At 38.6% G+C, this 18825-nt stretch overlaps 2 protein-coding genes across 5 annotated transcripts; one reads left to right on the plus strand and one right to left on the minus strand.

Moving 5' to 3' along the window:
- The first annotated feature begins 885 nt into the window (after positions 1-885).
- Positions 886-2736, plus strand: LOC110620208 (clathrin light chain 2). Its single transcript, XM_021763840.2, has 3 exons — positions 886-1372; positions 1619-1772; positions 2124-2736. Exons 1-3 carry the CDS (start codon positions 969-971, stop codon positions 2487-2489), a joined length of 924 nt encoding a protein of 307 aa, XP_021619532.1. The 5' UTR covers positions 886-968; the 3' UTR covers positions 2490-2736.
- A 1149-nt stretch (positions 2737-3885) lies between these two features.
- Positions 3886-8427, minus strand: LOC110620598 (putative serine/threonine-protein kinase). Of its 4 annotated transcripts, none has more exons than XM_021764398.2 (7): positions 8246-8427; positions 7890-8004; positions 7544-7656; positions 7153-7363; positions 5524-5761; positions 5068-5218; positions 3886-4678 (listed from the first exon to the last, which is right to left on the minus strand). In XM_021764398.2, the coding sequence occupies exons 2-7, from the start codon at positions 7960-7962 to the stop codon at positions 4319-4321; spliced, it is 1146 nt and encodes a 381-aa protein (XP_021620090.1). In that variant the 5' UTR covers positions 7963-8004; positions 8246-8427; the 3' UTR covers positions 3886-4318. The 4 variants fall into 4 exon arrangements, with proteins under 4 accessions (XP_021620090.1, XP_021620091.1, XP_043814766.1 ...); XM_021764399.2 differs by having other exon boundaries at positions 8238-8427; XM_043958831.1 differs by having other exon boundaries at positions 8194-8427.
- Between the last annotated feature and the right edge of the window lie 10398 nt (positions 8428-18825).

An 18825-nucleotide genomic window follows, 5' to 3' on the forward strand; every position in this document is an offset into this window, starting at 1 on the left:
ACAAATCGTTGGACTGTAAGAGACTTCTCTAAATGAAACTAGAATTAGAACCCATTAGGATTAGAGAGTGAGTAGTATTCGATTCAAATCGAAAAAATCGATCGATCCGAATTAAATCAGAAATTCGATTCGATTCAATTTTTATTTTCTAAAATTTTGATTATTTCAGTCCAATTCGGTTTTGATTAGAAAAAAAATCGATAAAATTGAATCGAACCAATTAATGATAATCGTATATTATTTTTTATAATATAAAAATATTAAATTATAATTAATATTAAAATATTTCAATTAAATTTTAAAATGCTAAAATTAATGTATTAAAAATAAAATTTTTATTAAAAAGTCTAATCGATCAAACCAAATTTAATTAAACTGAATCAGTTTGGTTTTCACAAACTCTAAAATTTTAATTTTCAGTTTTTTTCTCAACCCTAATCAAGATTATAATAAAACTAGGATTATAATAATCATTTTTAAAAGAATAGGTATTATACATAATTATATAAGAATTTAATTAAATTATTTCGGTTGCCAACCGGGGTATATTTCACGATCGGGTTTCGGCTAGCCCGTAGGCCGCGGTTCAATGTTGCCTCAAGGGCCAGTCTCCCATTTACCACAGGTGCGCCTCCATGAAAATTATTTACGCCCGCGAAACCGCAATAAATTTCTCCAGCGCCGCACATTGGAGAATCTCTGAACACAGCCACAAAGTTGATGAACATTCCAGGTGGAAGAGTCGCTACAGCAAAAGGTGGCGCTGTCTATATCGTTGCATGTAAGATCACCAATAGCTGATTTTGACACGCGTCACTTTCTTATTTGTTGAATATCACTTTACGCCAATGAAAACTGAAAAAATGTTTTAATGAAGGCATGGAGTGATTTTCTTAAGGACATCAAAAGCCACCTGTGAGATGCTCACTTAAGCGAACGACTGCGGTCGGGAGAGAGAAGTGAGAATCATGTCATCGTTCAACGGCTCTTTCGGTGACGAGTCGCCACTCAACTACTCCACTCGCCCCTTCGCCGGCGATGGATACATCGGTTATGATTCTCGCATACCTTCCTCTCGATTCGAATCCTTCAGCAACTTCGATAACGACTCGCTCAAGGACTCCGCCGGAGACTCGTCACCGATCTTCACCTCCCAGGCATATAGCGCCGGCGATGACATGTTCTCCTCTCAGCCAGTGAGTGAGAGTCTGTCATCGATCTATTCTGGTGGTGGTGCAGGATTCCCGACGTTCCCTCTGGAGCAGAACGGCCAGGGATTTAACGGAGGTTTTGGCGTATCTAACGGTCCGATCTTGCCACCTCCAGCAGAGATGAAGCCAGAGGATGGTTTTGCATTGAGAGAGTGGCGAAGGTGAGCTCTCGATTCTGTTCTCTGCTACTAGTCGAGTACTTATTTACTAATATGATCATGTTGTGTTCACTTCGTGAGTTTTTAATTAGAAATTATTGCTTAATTAGATGATCTCGCAATTTCCAAAATAAATCATGAGGTGAGTTTTGAACTTTTAAAGCAAAAATGATAGATCTTGCATGGATCTAGCGGTGATCTGACTGACATCGGTGATATGATGAATGGAACTGTGAATGAAAAGTGCAGGCAGAATGCGATTAGGCTTGAAGAGAAGGAGAAGAAGGAGAAAGAGATTTTGCAGCAGATAATAGAGGAGGCAGAAGAGTATAAGAGAGAATTTTACAGAAAGCGCCAATTGAATGTTGAGAAGAAGAAGGCGTCTAATAGGGAGAAGGAGAAGGTGAGAGACAAATACTTTAATTATATTTTATTTTATGCTTTCTTCTTCATCCTTGTTTAATTTGGATTACTCAATTTATTATCCCAGACCAGCTACGGCATATGGTTATGTTTCCAGTTTATGTTCATTCACGACAGAGTCGATCTTGTGTTCTTGCTCAAATCATGTGTTGGATTGCAAGTTAGAACCATAAATGAATTTGGGAGCATAATTTTTCATGGCCAAACTTATCCCTCAAAAACAAATGAAATGAAGGAAATAGGAGAAACAAATGGCAACTGAATATAGCATTAAGTTTTCTAGAGAATGTTATAATCTTACCCTGCTGTTTTTGGCACTGTGATGTATCAGCTGTTTTTGGCAAACCAAGAAATTTTCCATACTGAAGCTGAGAAGAATTACTGGAAGGCAATTGCAGAGCTCATTCCTCATGAAGTGCCAGCCATAGAGAAAAGAGGAAAGAAAGATCAAGAGAAGAAGAAACCATCCATCGTCGTGATCCAGGGGCCGAAGCCTGGAAAGCCAACTGATTTGTCAAGGATGCGTCAAATACTTGTGAAGCTTAAACATAATCCCCCTCCTCACATGAATCCCAAACCACCACCATCAGCAGAATCAAGTAAAGTTGCTAAGGCTGCACCGCCTGCTGCCACAACTACTCCAAATGCAACTTCCACTAAGGCTGCAGCAACACCTGAGGCGGTAGCAGCTGCTTGAGAACCAAAACTGCTTAGTGTTGAATATGTATGTGAATGTATGTAACTGTGATTTTAAAGAGTCAAGTCTGACATTGAACAATACAACATGGGAACCTGGCATATGATTGAGCATGTTAGGCATCAAGCAGTTGTTGTGTGGAAAGATTGTGTGATTGGGAAAATTTCTCTGCAGAAAGCTGGTAAATGATTGAGCATGTTGTGAGTATTTTGTTTGCTTTTAGTTTTGATGGGCTGTTATGCGTGAATTCTGCCTTTTTGCTTCCATTTTTATATTGGCATTGATTATTTCTGACGCTCTTCTTCCTGTAAAGGTCTCTTGACCATTCCATTGGTGCATCTTCTCAGAGTTTCTGGCAGCTTCTTTCTCACTTTTCATTTCATCCCCCATCATCTGCTATCTACTTAGTTTAAATGGATTATTTCTTGAAAAATTCACTTTTCATGACCTAATAGGTTAGAGGCATTGAAGAAATGGTTTCGATTTCTAAAAAATTCGAGAAAAAATATCAACCAAATAAATAGAATTTTAACATTTTTTAAAAATTTGAAATACTGTCAAACCAATTAATTTAATCACTCAAATTCAACTTAGGTATACATGTGCGTGTGTTAGAAACTTCGGTGGATGATTATAAAAATATAAAATTGGAAAACCAATTCTTTATTTACTTTTCAAGGAAGAAAAGCTAATTCAGTGGTTATTATATAAATTCATATTTACACCATACTCGCAATTCTTGGCTATGCTGTCTGTGCCGCAATGAATAGAAGCGTTTTTAGAAAATACAAAAATACTCACTCCGTTTTAAAAATTTTATCCAGCAGAAATTCAATTTCTTTTATTAACTTTTTAATTATACTCATTTTAAATACATTAAATTTTATTAAATATTAAAAAATATTTTAAAAAATTTCTTAAAAATAAAATAAAATTAAATAAAATTATATTAGTCAATTTATATGTTATTATAGTCTAAAAAAATAAAAATAGACAATAATTTTAAAACAATTAAAAAAGAAAAGATAATAACACTTTTCTGCTTCTAGGCACCAAACTCCATATCTGTCAATTCTAAATCCAAGCCTCACAAGGAACTTATGCACAGTTTCTAACAAAATAGTATCCCCAAAACGCAAACGCATAAAATTGGTAAATTTGAAAACTCATAGGTGATGTGATTGAGCTGTTCATAAAAGAATGGAAGAGTCAAAAAAGCCTTGATGTGCATGTCAGTACAAGATGAGCAAGTCAGCACCAAATAATCATTGCCATGAAGAAGATTGAGCAGCCAGCAAGCAACCGTCCAACCAATAAGCAGCAGAGAATTGAAAGGCGAAGAATAGAACATTTAAGCAATAGAAAGGAATCACAAAGAAGGACAAATATATAACTTCAACATAAAAATTTTATATTAGATGAACAGATTTATCAACTGATTACACTTGTATCTACATGTGGTATATATGCTAATACTCTTATTCTCATTAACCCCCCAAACCATTCTCCCAAAAAAATTTAGTTTCACTTACCTTCAGTTTGGAATCAAGAAATTCAATTCAATTGATTTTTTTTTTCTTTCAATTTTCCTATTTGAAATGAAAGAATTCAATTTTTTTTAACTTGAAACATTTTCAATCATATGTGAAAACAAAATCATGCATGATTTTGTAAGAATTCATTTAAATTCTTTTTTTACAAAATCATTTATATCAAACGAAGGGTTGAAGAAGATTACCAGACCCAAGGGGAAAGCATTGACAAGGAGTTAGTACCTTTTACAGGTTTCCTACATTCTGGTCAGCAAGATTAAGCAAAAAGCCAATGCATCACCTGGGTAACATCTCTGTCACTTCCTGATCTCTATCTAACTGAGAAAAGCTCACCGGAGGATATACTAATTTCTTCCCTTTATTCTTTTGGGAAGATGATGTCTCGTTGGTGCTACTTGCCAACCATTGAGAAGTCCAACTCCGGTACACTGTTGGTTCTGTTAGTGCCTTCTCATTAAGGTTAACATTCTTTGAAAGCATCTCTAACACTTGCTTCATGGTGGGTCTTTGTTGTGCAGCTGCTTGAGTACAAAACAGTGCAACCTTAATGAAACGCATCACTTCATCCTCTGGATATTCAAACAATTCTGCATCAACAAGATCCATCAGCCTTTCTTCCTTCCTCAGTTTCCACACCTACAACAACATTCAAATCTAAGTATCTCAATAAGAAAGAAACTAAGGATTCATTTTCTTGATTGATGCATGATGACACCATAACAATAGCAGGGAAAGGATATCTGCAGAAGCGAGTTAAGTTAACCTGTTCTTAATTTCTTGCCTCCAATGGCAATAAAGCATGTCAAGGATATATAGAAATGGAAAGAAAAAGATAATACAAACTGAGTGAAAAGCTTGGCAAGACATTGTTGAATTGCTAAACTATTTTGTAGTGTTAACTATTTTAAAGTTACGTTTGGCAATGCCATAATGCAATCAAAATTTTCCATTAAATCCAATAGAAATTTTGATTACATTACATTGCATTTCGGTTTACCAAACATAGTCTAAGTTCAAAAAGATACCCATTCAACCAGAACCAACAGATCCTCCCCGAATGCTGCCTTACTGCTACTTCTCGCACTAATTATTTCGAGTATGAGAACACCAAAACTATATACATCAGCCTTTTTGGTAAGCTGTCCTAGTAAAGCATACTCTGGGGCCAGATATCCCCTGCAGAAACATAAAGAGATTATCAGTAACAGACAACAACAATGAATAAGTACAGCAGAGGTCATATAATTATGCAGCAAGTAACAATTTCACAAGAAGACTCCATGCAGAATTCATACAATCCGTTGCGAGTTTCCTTCTTTACATAGTAATAGGCTAAGAGTTAACCGTGAAACCCATAGCTAAGTTAACAAGCCAAGAACATTTCAGAGCTTATTTTAGCAAATTTTTTCTTACCAACTTTGGAGACGTTGCAAGTAAGAGGCTACTGATAATAAAAGAAAAACTAAAGAAAGTATGCTTACACAGTTCCAGCCACTTGAGTAGTGACATGAGTGACATTGTCTGGAAAAAGTTTTGCCAGCCCAAAGTCTCCAATTTTTGGCTGCAAGTTACCATCAAGAAGTATATTACTAGCCTTAATATCCCTATGAACAATAGGTGGCTCAACTTCCTCATGAAGAAATGCAATACCAGTTGCTGTACCAAGGCAAATAGCAGCTCTCGTAGACCAGTCCATAGCAATGTGTTTACCTTTTGAACCTGAAGCAATTGTGCTGGCATCAGCATACTTGAAAACCAACAAACAGCCCACACAGTAGATAACCTCATCATTGATGCAAAACCAAGTGCAACATGCTGTTCAGCATCTAAATGTATTAAGAGACTCAAAAAGACCAATGCTACTAGCAATATTCAGAATTTGACAGAACATTTTGTGGCATGATGTTCAGTCATAATGCAAACAAATTAATGTTAGAGAACTCAATTCACAGGATGTTAAATGAATATTTCAAGTCTTGGAACACATTTGGAGATATGTCGTATATGTAACAATTTTCTATACAATACCAAAGAAATGCATCACCATGTACAAAATTGCTACTATGTATTGACAACTCCACTATGGTAAGTTAAAAACAGATGTCTCAATTTGTAGCCCCAACATCTCACATTGAGTATAAGGGGAATTTTTATGTAAATGAACAAAGTTTTGGACTTTTTCTCTAACAGCTTTATAGGTGAGTTCTTGTAGGGCACTTATTAATAACTGTTTAAGAGCCAACTTCAAGCCCGAAGCTTGACACGTGGAGATGCTATTAGAAGGCAGTAAGACACTAATAGGTTTATGGAAAGGCCAGAGAACATGTTGTGAGGCCATATGCTAGACCAAAGGTACTAATGAGCTCATGGCAGGGCCATATTTCAAGCTAGCACCGATTAAAAAAAAAAAAGCATATGAGAAGTAGCTACAGAACCATGGTGGAAAATGTCATACTCATATGAGATTGATGTAAGCAGATAAAGCCTTGGACTTTTTCTTATTGTCTAGCTTTTAGATCTTAAATATTTTGAGACACTTGCCCCAATATTTCTTCCTCTTTCTGACGGGAATTATATATATATATATATTTCAAGAATATAGCTAGATATTCATACAAAAAGAGCGATTCTACATGGTGTTTCAAGAAAATTGTAGAAAACTAGAGCAATATTTCAAACTTGTAAACACATTTTTTTACATATAAAACATAAAAAAGGGAAGGTCTATTCTTGTGAGCATATCATGCGAAACTTAAATGCAGCATTGGAGGATAGAAATTTTGGAAGAATTGGTATAAACTCAACACAGCCTGTTAAAATTCAGAAAATGAAAAAACCCATTTTAACACATAAGGATAAAATTCATCAACATCTTCTAACAATTCCAAAAGGTACCATTGCATATTAGTGCTCTTAGAAGAATTCAAATAATTTCACCACAATATCTATACCTGGAAATATATTTTTAGCAGTTCAGAGGCATCTAAAAACAATATATGGTTAGTGTCAAAAGTGAATTTTAAAGATTCTTTAAACACTTCAGAGGCATCTCATGTTGATACTCAAAATCACTACCATACTAACTGATTTAGAATTTTTCTGGTATTTACCAAGTAAAGAAGTTGCCAGGCTGTTGTTCTCCATATATTCATAGACCAGTACTCGATTATTGCCCTCAATACAACAACCAATGAGCTGAACAAGATTCGGGTGTCGTATGTTTGATATCATATTAATCTCTGTCATGAATTCACGCTTTCCTTGTTTAGATTCTGCAGAAAGACACTTGATTGCCACTTGAGTGCCATCCCTTAACACTCCCTGCAAAGATGAATGCAAATCTGTGTGAAAACTAACTGGAAAAATTATCAAATGCACGGCTTCGTATCTAGAGGAATCAATTAATATCCTCTCTTCCTATCTTCCCCCTTCATCATCTCGTTTCCCAAACAATGCATCCACTGTAAATGCAACTCACAAAACAGTGGACATGTGGCTTACCCTATGGACAACCCCAAAACCACCTCGACCAATTCTGCTTGATGGATGAAAATTTCCTGTTGCTGATCTCAATGAATTATAAGAGAAGACCCTCACATTATTGGTGGTAATATCTAGTCATGCAGAAATGAAAAACACAAGCAATTAGGAGCCCCATGAAGCAAATTATGCTAAAAGGAATGTATTCAACATCAAATTATAAGGAAACTGCTAGCAGCTTCCTGAATTCCAAATAAAAGAAAAATATACCAGTCGTTTAGAATCAAGAATTTCGCAAAAATTCCCTTGTTTGGGATGATATCATGAAATCATCGCCAAAAAATTGAAGTGTAGTGGATTTTCTTACCTTCTGGCTGTTGCTGGCTTTGAGTATCGTTGCTCTTGAAGCAATTTAATACGTCAAAGCAGGTAAAGCTCATTGAAACCCAATTGAAGGCTTAAACCATATCTCTTCTTCAATCCTGAATTATCCCAAACATCATAGGTTTTAAAAAATCATTTCTCTTTATAGTACATAAAGAAGGTGAAGAACAGAGCCAACTCAAAAACCCAACAAAATAATAAAAATGAAATGATAATAATACAGCTCAATAACAGATGGGCAAAATAATAAAGGAATATAAATGTGAATGTGAGCCAACAACTACAACCACCATGATGACCAAGAAGCACAGGCAGTGAAGTAGAAAACAACCCCTTAACCTGAACAGGGTATGGCTTAGAATGCTGCAGGCTAAAACGTCAACGTATGGCTGGAAAAGGAACGCGAAAAGGGGCAGTGAGACGCCAAATGGTGAAAGTGATCAGAGAGGAGAAACAAAAACAGATATCAGATGGAAAATCCCAGAAAAGAAGATCTTTCATTTTAGAAGAGGTAAGCGATAGCGACAGGCTACATCATAGTTGGTTTAAGTTTTGGTATTTAATGAAAGTAAACGAAGAAATGCCGCCAAAGCTGGCTTTGCGATAGTAAAATAATAATAATAATAATAATAATAATGTGGTTTATTTGATTCAAAATAATAATAATAATAATAATGTGGTTTATATAATTTTTCGCTTAAGAATATGTAGTATTAACAAAAATCGGTAAATTTTAAATATTATCAGGAAATATTATTATAATAAATAAATAATAAATATTATTTTAATATAAATTGTATCATAAATTTAAAAATGAGTAAAATTATAAAATATTTTATAATTTTATTTTTAAAAATATAAAAATATTAATTAATAATTTTTTTTATAATTCGAAATTTATAATTATCATTGTTTATTAATTATGAAATATTATAAAATATTTGATACAAATTAAATCATAATTTTTAAATTGAAAAACATGCAAAATCAAAAATATTATTTCATTTTTCCCTAAAATATATGTAATCTAAAGTTTCAAAATCCATATTTACTCTTGTTACACTACTAAAGAATAGCCATGACAAATAAGATATCTATTATTAATAACAAAGTAATGTTACACAATAATTAACTTAGATGGTGAGTTATCACTATAAAATAGGGTTAATTGGTAAAAATTTGATAAACCAATACACGATCCCACTTGTAGAAAGCAGGATTCGAATGACTATGGTATTTAGAACCAAGAGAAAAGAAGACCCAGTCTCATGATAGTTCAGCTTCGAGTCGGATAGACTCGCTCTCTCAACTTCAAGGCGAGGCTCCATAATGAAGTTACCGTTAATAACTATGGTATCCTTTACGTATGTAATAAAGGGATTCCCGACCAATTAGCATGTAAAGATCCTTTATCTACAAGTCGGCCACATTTTTTTTGGGTTATCAGAAAATACTATATTTATTCCCACTTTCTTACAGTATAAATAGAAAACGATCACAGAAATAAAAATATGCAATTCTCAAATACAAATACTCTCAAGTTCAATATTTGTCTTATTCTCTAAATTATTAATTTGAGCGTGGGAGTGACTGTCATGGGCACCCACCACCTCATCTTCTCTGTCTTGCAGGATTAGCCAATCACAGCATAACTCCATTTTGGCCACATCATCATTTTGGTTTTAGGAGAAATCCATTGAATTCTCTCTATTCATTTGGATAAAAACTGATCTCTTATCTCTTCTCTCTTAAAAAGAAATCTCTATTCTATCTCTCGAAATGACCGACAATTCACAAACTGCTGCTAAGATTACTACTGATGACGAGGCTGTAACAGCCCGGAAACCGATACCCCTCTGTAACGGCCCGAACCGCCACCGGCGCTAGGATCCAGGTCGGCGTAAGGCCGCCAGGACCCGTAGCAAGCCTAACCTGAACTCTGTGTACCTGATAAATCCCACACATGATCAAACATAAACATAAAAACTGTAAAACTTTTCTTTCGACTACCAGGCTTAACCTAAGCATACACTCAGATATACTAATATGAAACAGCCCTCAGTGCCTACACCAGTGACTACTGACCGCTTTGGGTCAAGGGATTGAAACCCTTTCTTCCCTCACGGTTATGTTTCTGGGTCAACGGATTGAAACCCTTTCTTCCCAAAACACATCCACTGGAGTCTCATAAAACATACCATACGTTAAGCCTGGTAAAAGCTTGACCTGTACATGCCCTATGTCTGAAAACATAGAACCTTTATCTCTAGTAGGGTCAGCATACCATATGTCAAGCTCAGTCCATTTCTCATCAAGAAATGTAAAACAGGATCCATGTATAAAGGGATTAATCATACACTAGGGCCAAGCACAACTCTATAACTCTGAATACATAACATGTTAACACATGTCTAAACATAACTATCTTAACACAACTTAACTTTACATCATGTCCACTACACTTCTATTACGTAAACATACCCTTAGCCATGCTCATACTCTTGCTGACTCTGATCTCCCATAGCTAACTCTGGCCCTGCAAAACTGGGGTTAAGGGAGAGGGATGAGCTATTAGAGCCCAGTGAGTAGAAACAATGAAAACAGTTCATTAATTACATGCTTTCATGAAATGCGCCACAGCACAAACATTTCACATCTCGAATTGGAAATGACCTCAAAACTCCCTCTGTCGGTGCCCGGCCCCCAGAGGAGCTCTCACAGGTCACTACATGTCCTAGTGCCCGGCCCCTCCTATGGAGCTCACACAGGTCTTATCTAGACATAACAGATCCATGGGCTATTGAAGTCGCTTGGGTCCAATCCACACCAACAGCAAATAATGCAATGTACCATACTCGTGAAACTAGTGCAATCAACCTATTACATATCATTATGATGCATACATATGCTTTAGGCATTTAATTTCTTAACATAAAAGATTAAGTTTAGTTCTACTCACCTCTGGCAGACGCTGGACTGACTCTGCCACAGCTAACACTGATGGCCTCCTCGGTCCCTTGGGTCCGATCCTACACAGGTGGACTCGAATGAGGTGCCAAACACACTCTAAACAACTCATAAACAATGCCTAAACAACTCCCCAAAAACCCCCCTATAACATCCTAGAACAATCATAGGAATCATGCAAAGGAAGACTGGATAGGGCTGGTACCTTCGGCGGCTCCTTCGGCAGCCGAACCCCCTCTCCAGAGCCAAAACTCAGGCACTTTCGGCGGCACTTTCGGCGGTCGAAAGTCACTTCCAGAGCCGAAAGTCCAAATGTTCGGGGGCCACTTTAGGCAGCCGAAACCACCTCCACAAGGGGTTCGACAGCCGAACATACCTTCGGCTGCCGAACCTGAGTCCATCCAGAACTCAGCCTCGTGCACAACCAAGCCTCCCAAACCTCCAAACTCCCAAAACATGCATCCAACCTCTCCAAAACATGCATAACTCATACAACAAGCATAAAGGAGCTTAAAACAAGCTTAAACTCCAACAAACAACCTCAAACACATCAAATATGCACAAAGGGTACATAAACCCTAATATGCACAACCATGCAAACTCATGCAAACTTAACCCTTTCCCTTCATAAAACTCATATAAAACATCATAAAAACTAAGGATCTACACTTACCTCTTGAAGAACAAAGGCTGGTGTGACCCCAAACTTGAAGATATGGAGATCCAAGCTCCTAAAGTCTCCAAGCTCACAAAACTCTTCTCAAAGCTCAAAAGCTTCAAAACCAACATAAAACTTGCTTAACTTTGAAAGATTTGAAGAAAAACCATGAAAATAATCCAAGGAGATCAAAAACTCACCTTAGCTCAAAAAGAGAGAAGAACCTCCTCCATTTTCTGGGCTAGGGACCCTTTATAGGTGGCCAACCACCTCTCCTTCGGCGGCCAAACCTGCATGCAAAACCATGCAATGTTCGGCGGCCGAACTTGGAGTTCGGGGGCAGCAAACCTATGGCACTTTCGGCGGCCGAACATTATTTTCAGCGGCCGAACCTGGCCAAAACCTCCTTGGTCTTTTCTCTTCAAAACTCAAATCCTTTCTCACTTAAAACCATAAAAACAGCCTAACCCTTCGAGAAAGCTCTGACATCCGACATTCCTCCAAACGGTAGGAATTTCGATGCCTGGAACTAGCCGGGAACTAGTCGGGAACTAGTCGGGTATTACAGAGGCTATCATTTCTTCCACTCCTGACAGTGGACAAAACATACCTCCTATGGTCAACGGAGTAGATCCCAATAATCTGAGCATTAAGCGAATACTCCAGTACATCTGAAGGTTGCAAGTTATTTTTAAGCAATACAAAACTCATGAAAAGGCATCACTCATGGCTCCTAGGAGAAGGGAGAAAGTCCCTGTAGATACCTCAAGAACTCGGACAGGGGCAATCCAGATGCAGTCCAAAGGGAAGGACAAGTCCGGGAAAGAGGAGTCATCAGATGATATTCTGAAAGACGCTGGCTGAAAGCGGGTACGGGCTGCTCAAAGGTGTCGAAAAGGATGGGAAGAGAATAAAAGGATGGGCCAAAAGCCGAAGAAGCAAGGGTATGAGGGAGACTACAGAAGTTACCCGGTCTCCTGAGGAAGGAATGACCGAGGTAAGTATAAGAATTACACTCTACTGAATGACTCACGGACACACATTTTAATGTGGATCAAGAAAAATGACAAAGAAGTTAGATGGCCTCCTAAACTAAACTCTAAGAAAGCTGGTAGACAAGATAAGATCAAGTACTGCCATTTTCATGAAGACCACAGACACACAATAGAGAAGTGCCGACAGCTGAAAGACGAGATCGAGAAGCTAATAAGAAATAGCACACTTCGGAAGTTCATCAAAAAGAGTAGGAAAGGTTGATGATTGGTGCCAGCTAATAAGAAAAGAAATAATGATAATATACAACAGGTGTGTTGTATGGGAAAAAAGAAGAAAGAAAAAAGGGAGTCGACTCCTCCGCACAGGTCTGCTTAGGTCGGCCTCTCCACACCGTTTCATTGTCAAGAACAAAACATTCTCGTCTTGCTTCTAGTTACAGTCTTTTCAAGGCTCAAGCTCGAGGTAACAATTTTTGAAACTACCCCTGACAGTGAACTTGTGGGGGTTATTCATGCAATTGCAGAAGGACTGAGTATTGATAGGGGTGGCAATAAGGAGAATGTCACAGATGTTCAGCTCCTGGATCGATTTTCAAGTTTTGAAATTGGTCAAGCCAGACCACCGAATTAATTATTTTATCCTTAGAAAAATATTTGTGATTTATGAAAATGTTAGGATGCATTCTTCAAGTTTCTTTTTTTATAGGAAAATCAGAAACGCTGGATCGATAAAAGCATGGAGATCAGAACAAAGGTCACAAGACATTCGCCAGGCTATTTGGGCATTAGCTCCAATAAAGGGCCACAAGGCCATCCGGGTGTCTATTCTACATAGCAAGACATCTCATACCAGATCACAAGGCAGGAATCTGCCAGGCCATTTGGGCGTTAGACCCAATAAAGGGACACAAAGCTATCCGGACATCAATCCCGCATAGCAAGGCATCTCATGCCAGGCCACAAGACAACTTCAACCAGGCTATAATCCAGGTGTTGAACCATGAAAACACAAACAAAAAAAGACCACAAGGCCATCCGGGCATGGGTCCTACATATAATTCGGACAATGGACCGTGGAAATAAATAAATTCATAGAAAGCCATAAGGCCATCCGGGCATGGGTCCCGCATAATCAAGGCAGCAACGCAAAATCCATTAGGCCAGAAGACCAGGTATTAGTCCCATTGAAAAAAGTATTTTAATGTCAGGCTACAAGGTAGGTATATGCTAGGTGATAGCGGTTGTCGAAACCGTCAAAAATAAACCTATTAGACAATCAACAATTAACTTGCAGATAGTGGCAATAGGGTCGAAGTACAGGGATTTGACACCAAGGATCTTTCTAATAATGACTAAGGCAAAAAAATAACAAATAAGTAAAGGATGGGGGTTTGTTTTGATGATTTAAATCTAAAAAGCAAAAGAGAGCAATAATTAAATAAATGAGAATTTTAATGGGAAAGAGATTCTAGTTGAAGTATGAGTCTATTTCAGTTTGTTCAAAATTGATCATTGATTATCTAAGACTCCTATTTTATTTCAATAAATTAGTTTTGGTTGTGGAAGACGCTTCTCACAACCAAATTCCTCCTTAGTTCTAGTTTGATTAGGAAACGTTCGCTAATCAAACACTAATCAACAAGTTGCCAAAGAACGTCCTTGGGGCATTTAGCATTGAACAACTGTTGACTGCATTAAGACTTAGAGAAACCCAATTCTATCCTTGCCAACTGTAATACCCGGCTAGACTCCGGTATCGGAATTCCTACCGTCCGGTGGAATCTCGGATGTCGGAAGCCTCTAGTAGGGTAGAAACATGTTTTCATAAAATGTTTTAAGGTATTTCATGGTTTTAAGTAAAAAGGAAATGAGTTTTTGCATGAAAACAACCTTGGAGGAAAACTCAGGTTCGGCCGCTGAACCTCAAGTTCGGCCGCCGAACATGCATGCGCTTCGGGTGTGCCTTAGGCCCCCGAAAGCATAAGTGAGGGAAGTCCAGGTTCGGCCGCCGAACCTCAAGTTCGGCCGCCTAACATGGCATGCATGCGGAGGCACTTTTGGCTCCCGAACGTGGCCTGGCCAGCCACCTATAAAGGGGTCCCTTAGCCGAAAACGGGCGAGCTTTTCTCCCCATTTTCGGCCAAGGTGAGCTCTCCGCCATCCCTCGCCGGTTTTGAGTTCTTTCCTTCAAATCTTTCTCAATTTTCATTAGTTTTACCCTTGTTTTGAAGATTTTGAGCATTTGAGCAAGTTTTGGAGCTTGGAGGTTCAAGGAACTCTCTCTCTCCCATTTTCCGAGCTAGGGTCGTTCTCCTCTCGATCTTCAAGAGGTAAGGGCCGATCTTGAGCTTATGGCATGTTTTAAGTAAGTTTTAAGTAGATCTATGGGGTAGAATGCATGTTTAGCTCATGGTTAGGTTTATGGGTTTTATATGTGTTTATGAATAATGTGAGTTGTTTGATGTGTTGTAGTTGGGGTTTTTTATGGTTTGAAGCCCCTAGGAGCTTGTATGCTTGTTTGTGTATTGTTTGGGAATGTTGTAGAATAGGTATATGCATGTTTGAAAAGTTTGAGAGGAAAATGTGCATGAGGAACCAAGTTTCTGCCCTTTGGCAGAAACTAGGTTCGGCAGCCGAACCTGCCTGGGAGGCAAGCCTTTCGGCTGCCGAAGCCTGCCCCCGAAAGAGGACTTTCGCCTCTGTCTGGGAGTTTCGGCCGCTGAAAGTGCCGCCGAACATGCATGAGTTTCGTCTCTGTCTGGGAGTTTCGGTCGCCGAAGGTACCACCGAACCTGCCTGACTTTCGGCTCTGGAGGGACTTTCGACCGCCGAACCTGCCGCCGAAAGTGCCCTGTCCAGCCTTCCTTTGCATGTTTTTCTATGATTGTTTCATGATGTTTTAGGGGGTTTTTGGGGAGTAGTTTAGAGTTATGTTCATGTTTGTTTGGTCCCTCATTTGAGTCCACCTGTGTAGGTTCGGACCCGAGGAACCGAGGACCCCAGCAATGAGTCAGCTGCTCCAGTGTCTAGTCAGAGCTATCTAGAGGTGAGTGGAATAACTCATTACGTTTTTAAAGTAAATAAATGGACATTTTAGCATGATTCACGCATCATTAATGCCATGAGATGTACTAGGTTGTTGCATTAGAATTCACGAATATGTTGCATTGCATACTCTACTGTTGTTGTTGTGGATGAACGTTGGATGATCCATAGCCCTCGATCTATGATGTGACGATGTGATATGTACGATATGGAATGTAAGACCAGTGGGACCCATTCTACGTTCGCTGGCACTATGTAAGAGGAAGACCAGGACCCATTCTACGTTCTGGCACAGTTGGACTGTTATGTTATGCTATGTTATGTAAGAGAAAGACCAGGACCCATTCTACGTTCTGGCACAGTTGAACTATGTAAAGGGCTATTGGTGACAAGTTCATCCTTGATGTGAATAGCTGTGATGTGATGCATTCCATGTTATCATATGTTTTAAATGTTTTATTATTCTGCTCACTGAGCTCTAGTAGCTCACCCCTCTCCCTAATCCCCCAGGTTTGCAGGTACAGGGTAGACCAGGAGGTCAGCAAGAGTATTGAAGTCTTGTTTATGTAATAGATAGAGTGGACATGATAAATGTATTTGATGTTATGTAAAAGTACAGTTTAGACATGTAATGTAATGAGGCTTATGGATGATAGAGGTGTGCTTGACCATAGAATGTTGCTATCCCTTTAATACATGATCCTAGATGTTTTATGATGTTTATGTAAACCAACTCAACATATGTTGTTTTGCCCATTGGGGCATTGATGAGATCCCACAAAGGGGTCATGATTTTGATTATGATTATGTACAGTGCATGCACAGGTTGAGTTTGGTGTATGATAGAATGTATGAAAGGAAAAGTTTTAATTTTTTTTGTATGTTGTTGATCATGTATGGGGTTAAACAGGTTTACAGGTTGCATGTCAGGCTTGCTACGGGTCCCGGCGGCCTTAAACCGACCTGGATCCTAGCGCCGGTAGCGGCCCGATTTTCGGGTCGTTACACCAACCGCGTGGTCAAGTCTAGATTATGCAACTGATTATATTTGTGTTCAAATAATCTAAGCAATTACGGACCTAAATCATTCAAATAATTTATTACTCAAGCAATTTAAAAGCAATGGGCCCTTATTGATTCTAAAAGCAAAGTAATAATTATAGAAAATATCAAGTTGCATAAATATTGAAAGCAAATAAGAGTTTAACAATGGAGTTTTAAATCTCCCAATTCATCACAAATCTGAATTTTCTCAACTTCAACTAGAAAAGAATGAATTTAGCCACTCATGGTGTACAAAATATACAAAAGAAAGAAGAGAGGAAGAGAAAAAGAGTCTGTTGTAATTCTGCAGAATTTCCGAGGAGGATCAGATGATCCTTGCTGGTTTGGAGGCTGCCTTCTTATAGCTGGAGAGTCCAAGTTCAATTAGGGTTTGGAATCCCTATTTTGACTTGGTCTTTGTGGTCTTTAATTCCTCTTTTATCTTTGAATTTTATTGTAGATGGGATTCTTTTGGTAGAAGGACATCCTCGTGACTTTTGGATTTGAGCTGGTGGTGTTTGAGGTGGATTTGGACTTCTTTTCTTTTTTGAATCTGATTTTTCCCCTTTTTCCCGCTCTGCTGTCGGTTTCTGCTGTCAATGTGATTGGGGCGGGTGATTTGGGCAAATCACTTGCCCCAATCGCTTTCTGTGAGTCAGTCCAGTTTTTAGCTTTCTGTCTCTGCGAGTGATTTGGCCAGTCTCTGCGAGTGATTTGGCCAAATCACTTTGACCTCATCACTTTTCCAGCCTTTTCTGCACTTCTCCAATTTCTCAATTTCTTTCTTTTCTATAAAAATAAGATAAAAACCATAAATTAAGCTAAAAAATGTGTAAATAAGCAATAATAAGGATAATAAAAATGTGGCTAATTTATGTTTGACCACTAGGCCAACGGGGTGTTAGTCCCATTTCACGAAAAGATTCTAAGGTATTGTAATGCCAGGTTACAAGGCGGGTACACGCCAGGCCAACTGGGTGTTAGTCCCGCTTCATAAAAAGATCTAAGACATTTCATACTAGATTGCAAGGTAGGTATACACCAGGTTAACTAACTGGGTGTTAGTTCTGCTTCACAAAAAGATCTAAGGCATTTTATGTCAAGACGCAAGGCAGGTATACGCCAGGTTAACTAACCGAGTGTTAGTCCCACTTCATAAAAAGAGCTAAGGCATTGTGATGCCAGGCCACAACGCAAGTATACGCTAGACCAACCGGGTATTAGTTTGCAAGGTAGGTATACACCAGATCGATTAATCAGGTGTTAGTCTCGCTTCACAAAAAGAGATAAGGCATTATGATGTCAGGCCAAAAAGTGGGTATATGCCAGATCAACTAACCGGGTACTAGTCCCACTTCACAAAAAGATCTAAGGCATTTTATGTTAGGCCGCAAGGTGGGTATATGCTAAGACGACTAACCAGGTGTTAGTCCCACTTCACTAAAAGTTCTAAGGCATTTATGCTAGGCTGCAAGACGGGGTATACGCCAGGCTGAATAACTAGGTATTAGCCCCGCTTCACAAAAAGATCTAAGGCATTTCATGTCAGGCCACAAGGCGGGTATACGCCATGCCGACTAACCGGGTGTTAGTCCTCCTTCACAAAAAGATCTAAGACATTTCATACCAGGCCGTAAGGTGAGTATATGCCAAGCCAACTAACTGAGTGATAGTCCCGCTTCACAAAAAGATTCCAAGGCATTTCATGATCGAAAGCTCGTCAGGACTATAGAAAGACTGGAAGTACATCAGGGCTAGAAAATCCCGTGAGCTCATTAGGACTAGAGGATGCCCGAAAGCTCGTCAAAGCTAATCGAGGCAAGAAAATGCTCAGAAGTACGCCAACGCTGAAAAATGCTCAGAAGCTCGATAAGGCAGGAAAAGGTCAAGGAGCTCGTAAAGGTTAGAAGATGCCCAAATGATCCCCAGGGCTAGTTGGTGCTACAAAGAGCTCGAAAAATTGTCAAGGCATTACTATATCACTCGGATTGATTTTTGCCAAACAAAATCTTAGACTTGACTGGTCAATAGCACAAATAAGAAGAAAGCAAGGACATCATGGGCTCAGCACAGATAAATAAGGCACATGCCCCAAATCATGAAGAGAACTATCACTTTTGAATCTAAAGAATCGAAGACCAGCGGGAGACCTTTGATGTTACACAATAAACGACCAAAGTAGGCAGTGACTTGTCACCATAAGACAGGGC

Source organism: Manihot esculenta, chromosome 8 (assembly GCF_001659605.2).
Source record: "Manihot esculenta cultivar AM560-2 chromosome 8, M.esculenta_v8, whole genome shotgun sequence".
Lineage (NCBI taxonomy): Eukaryota > Viridiplantae > Streptophyta > Magnoliopsida > Malpighiales > Euphorbiaceae > Manihot > Manihot esculenta.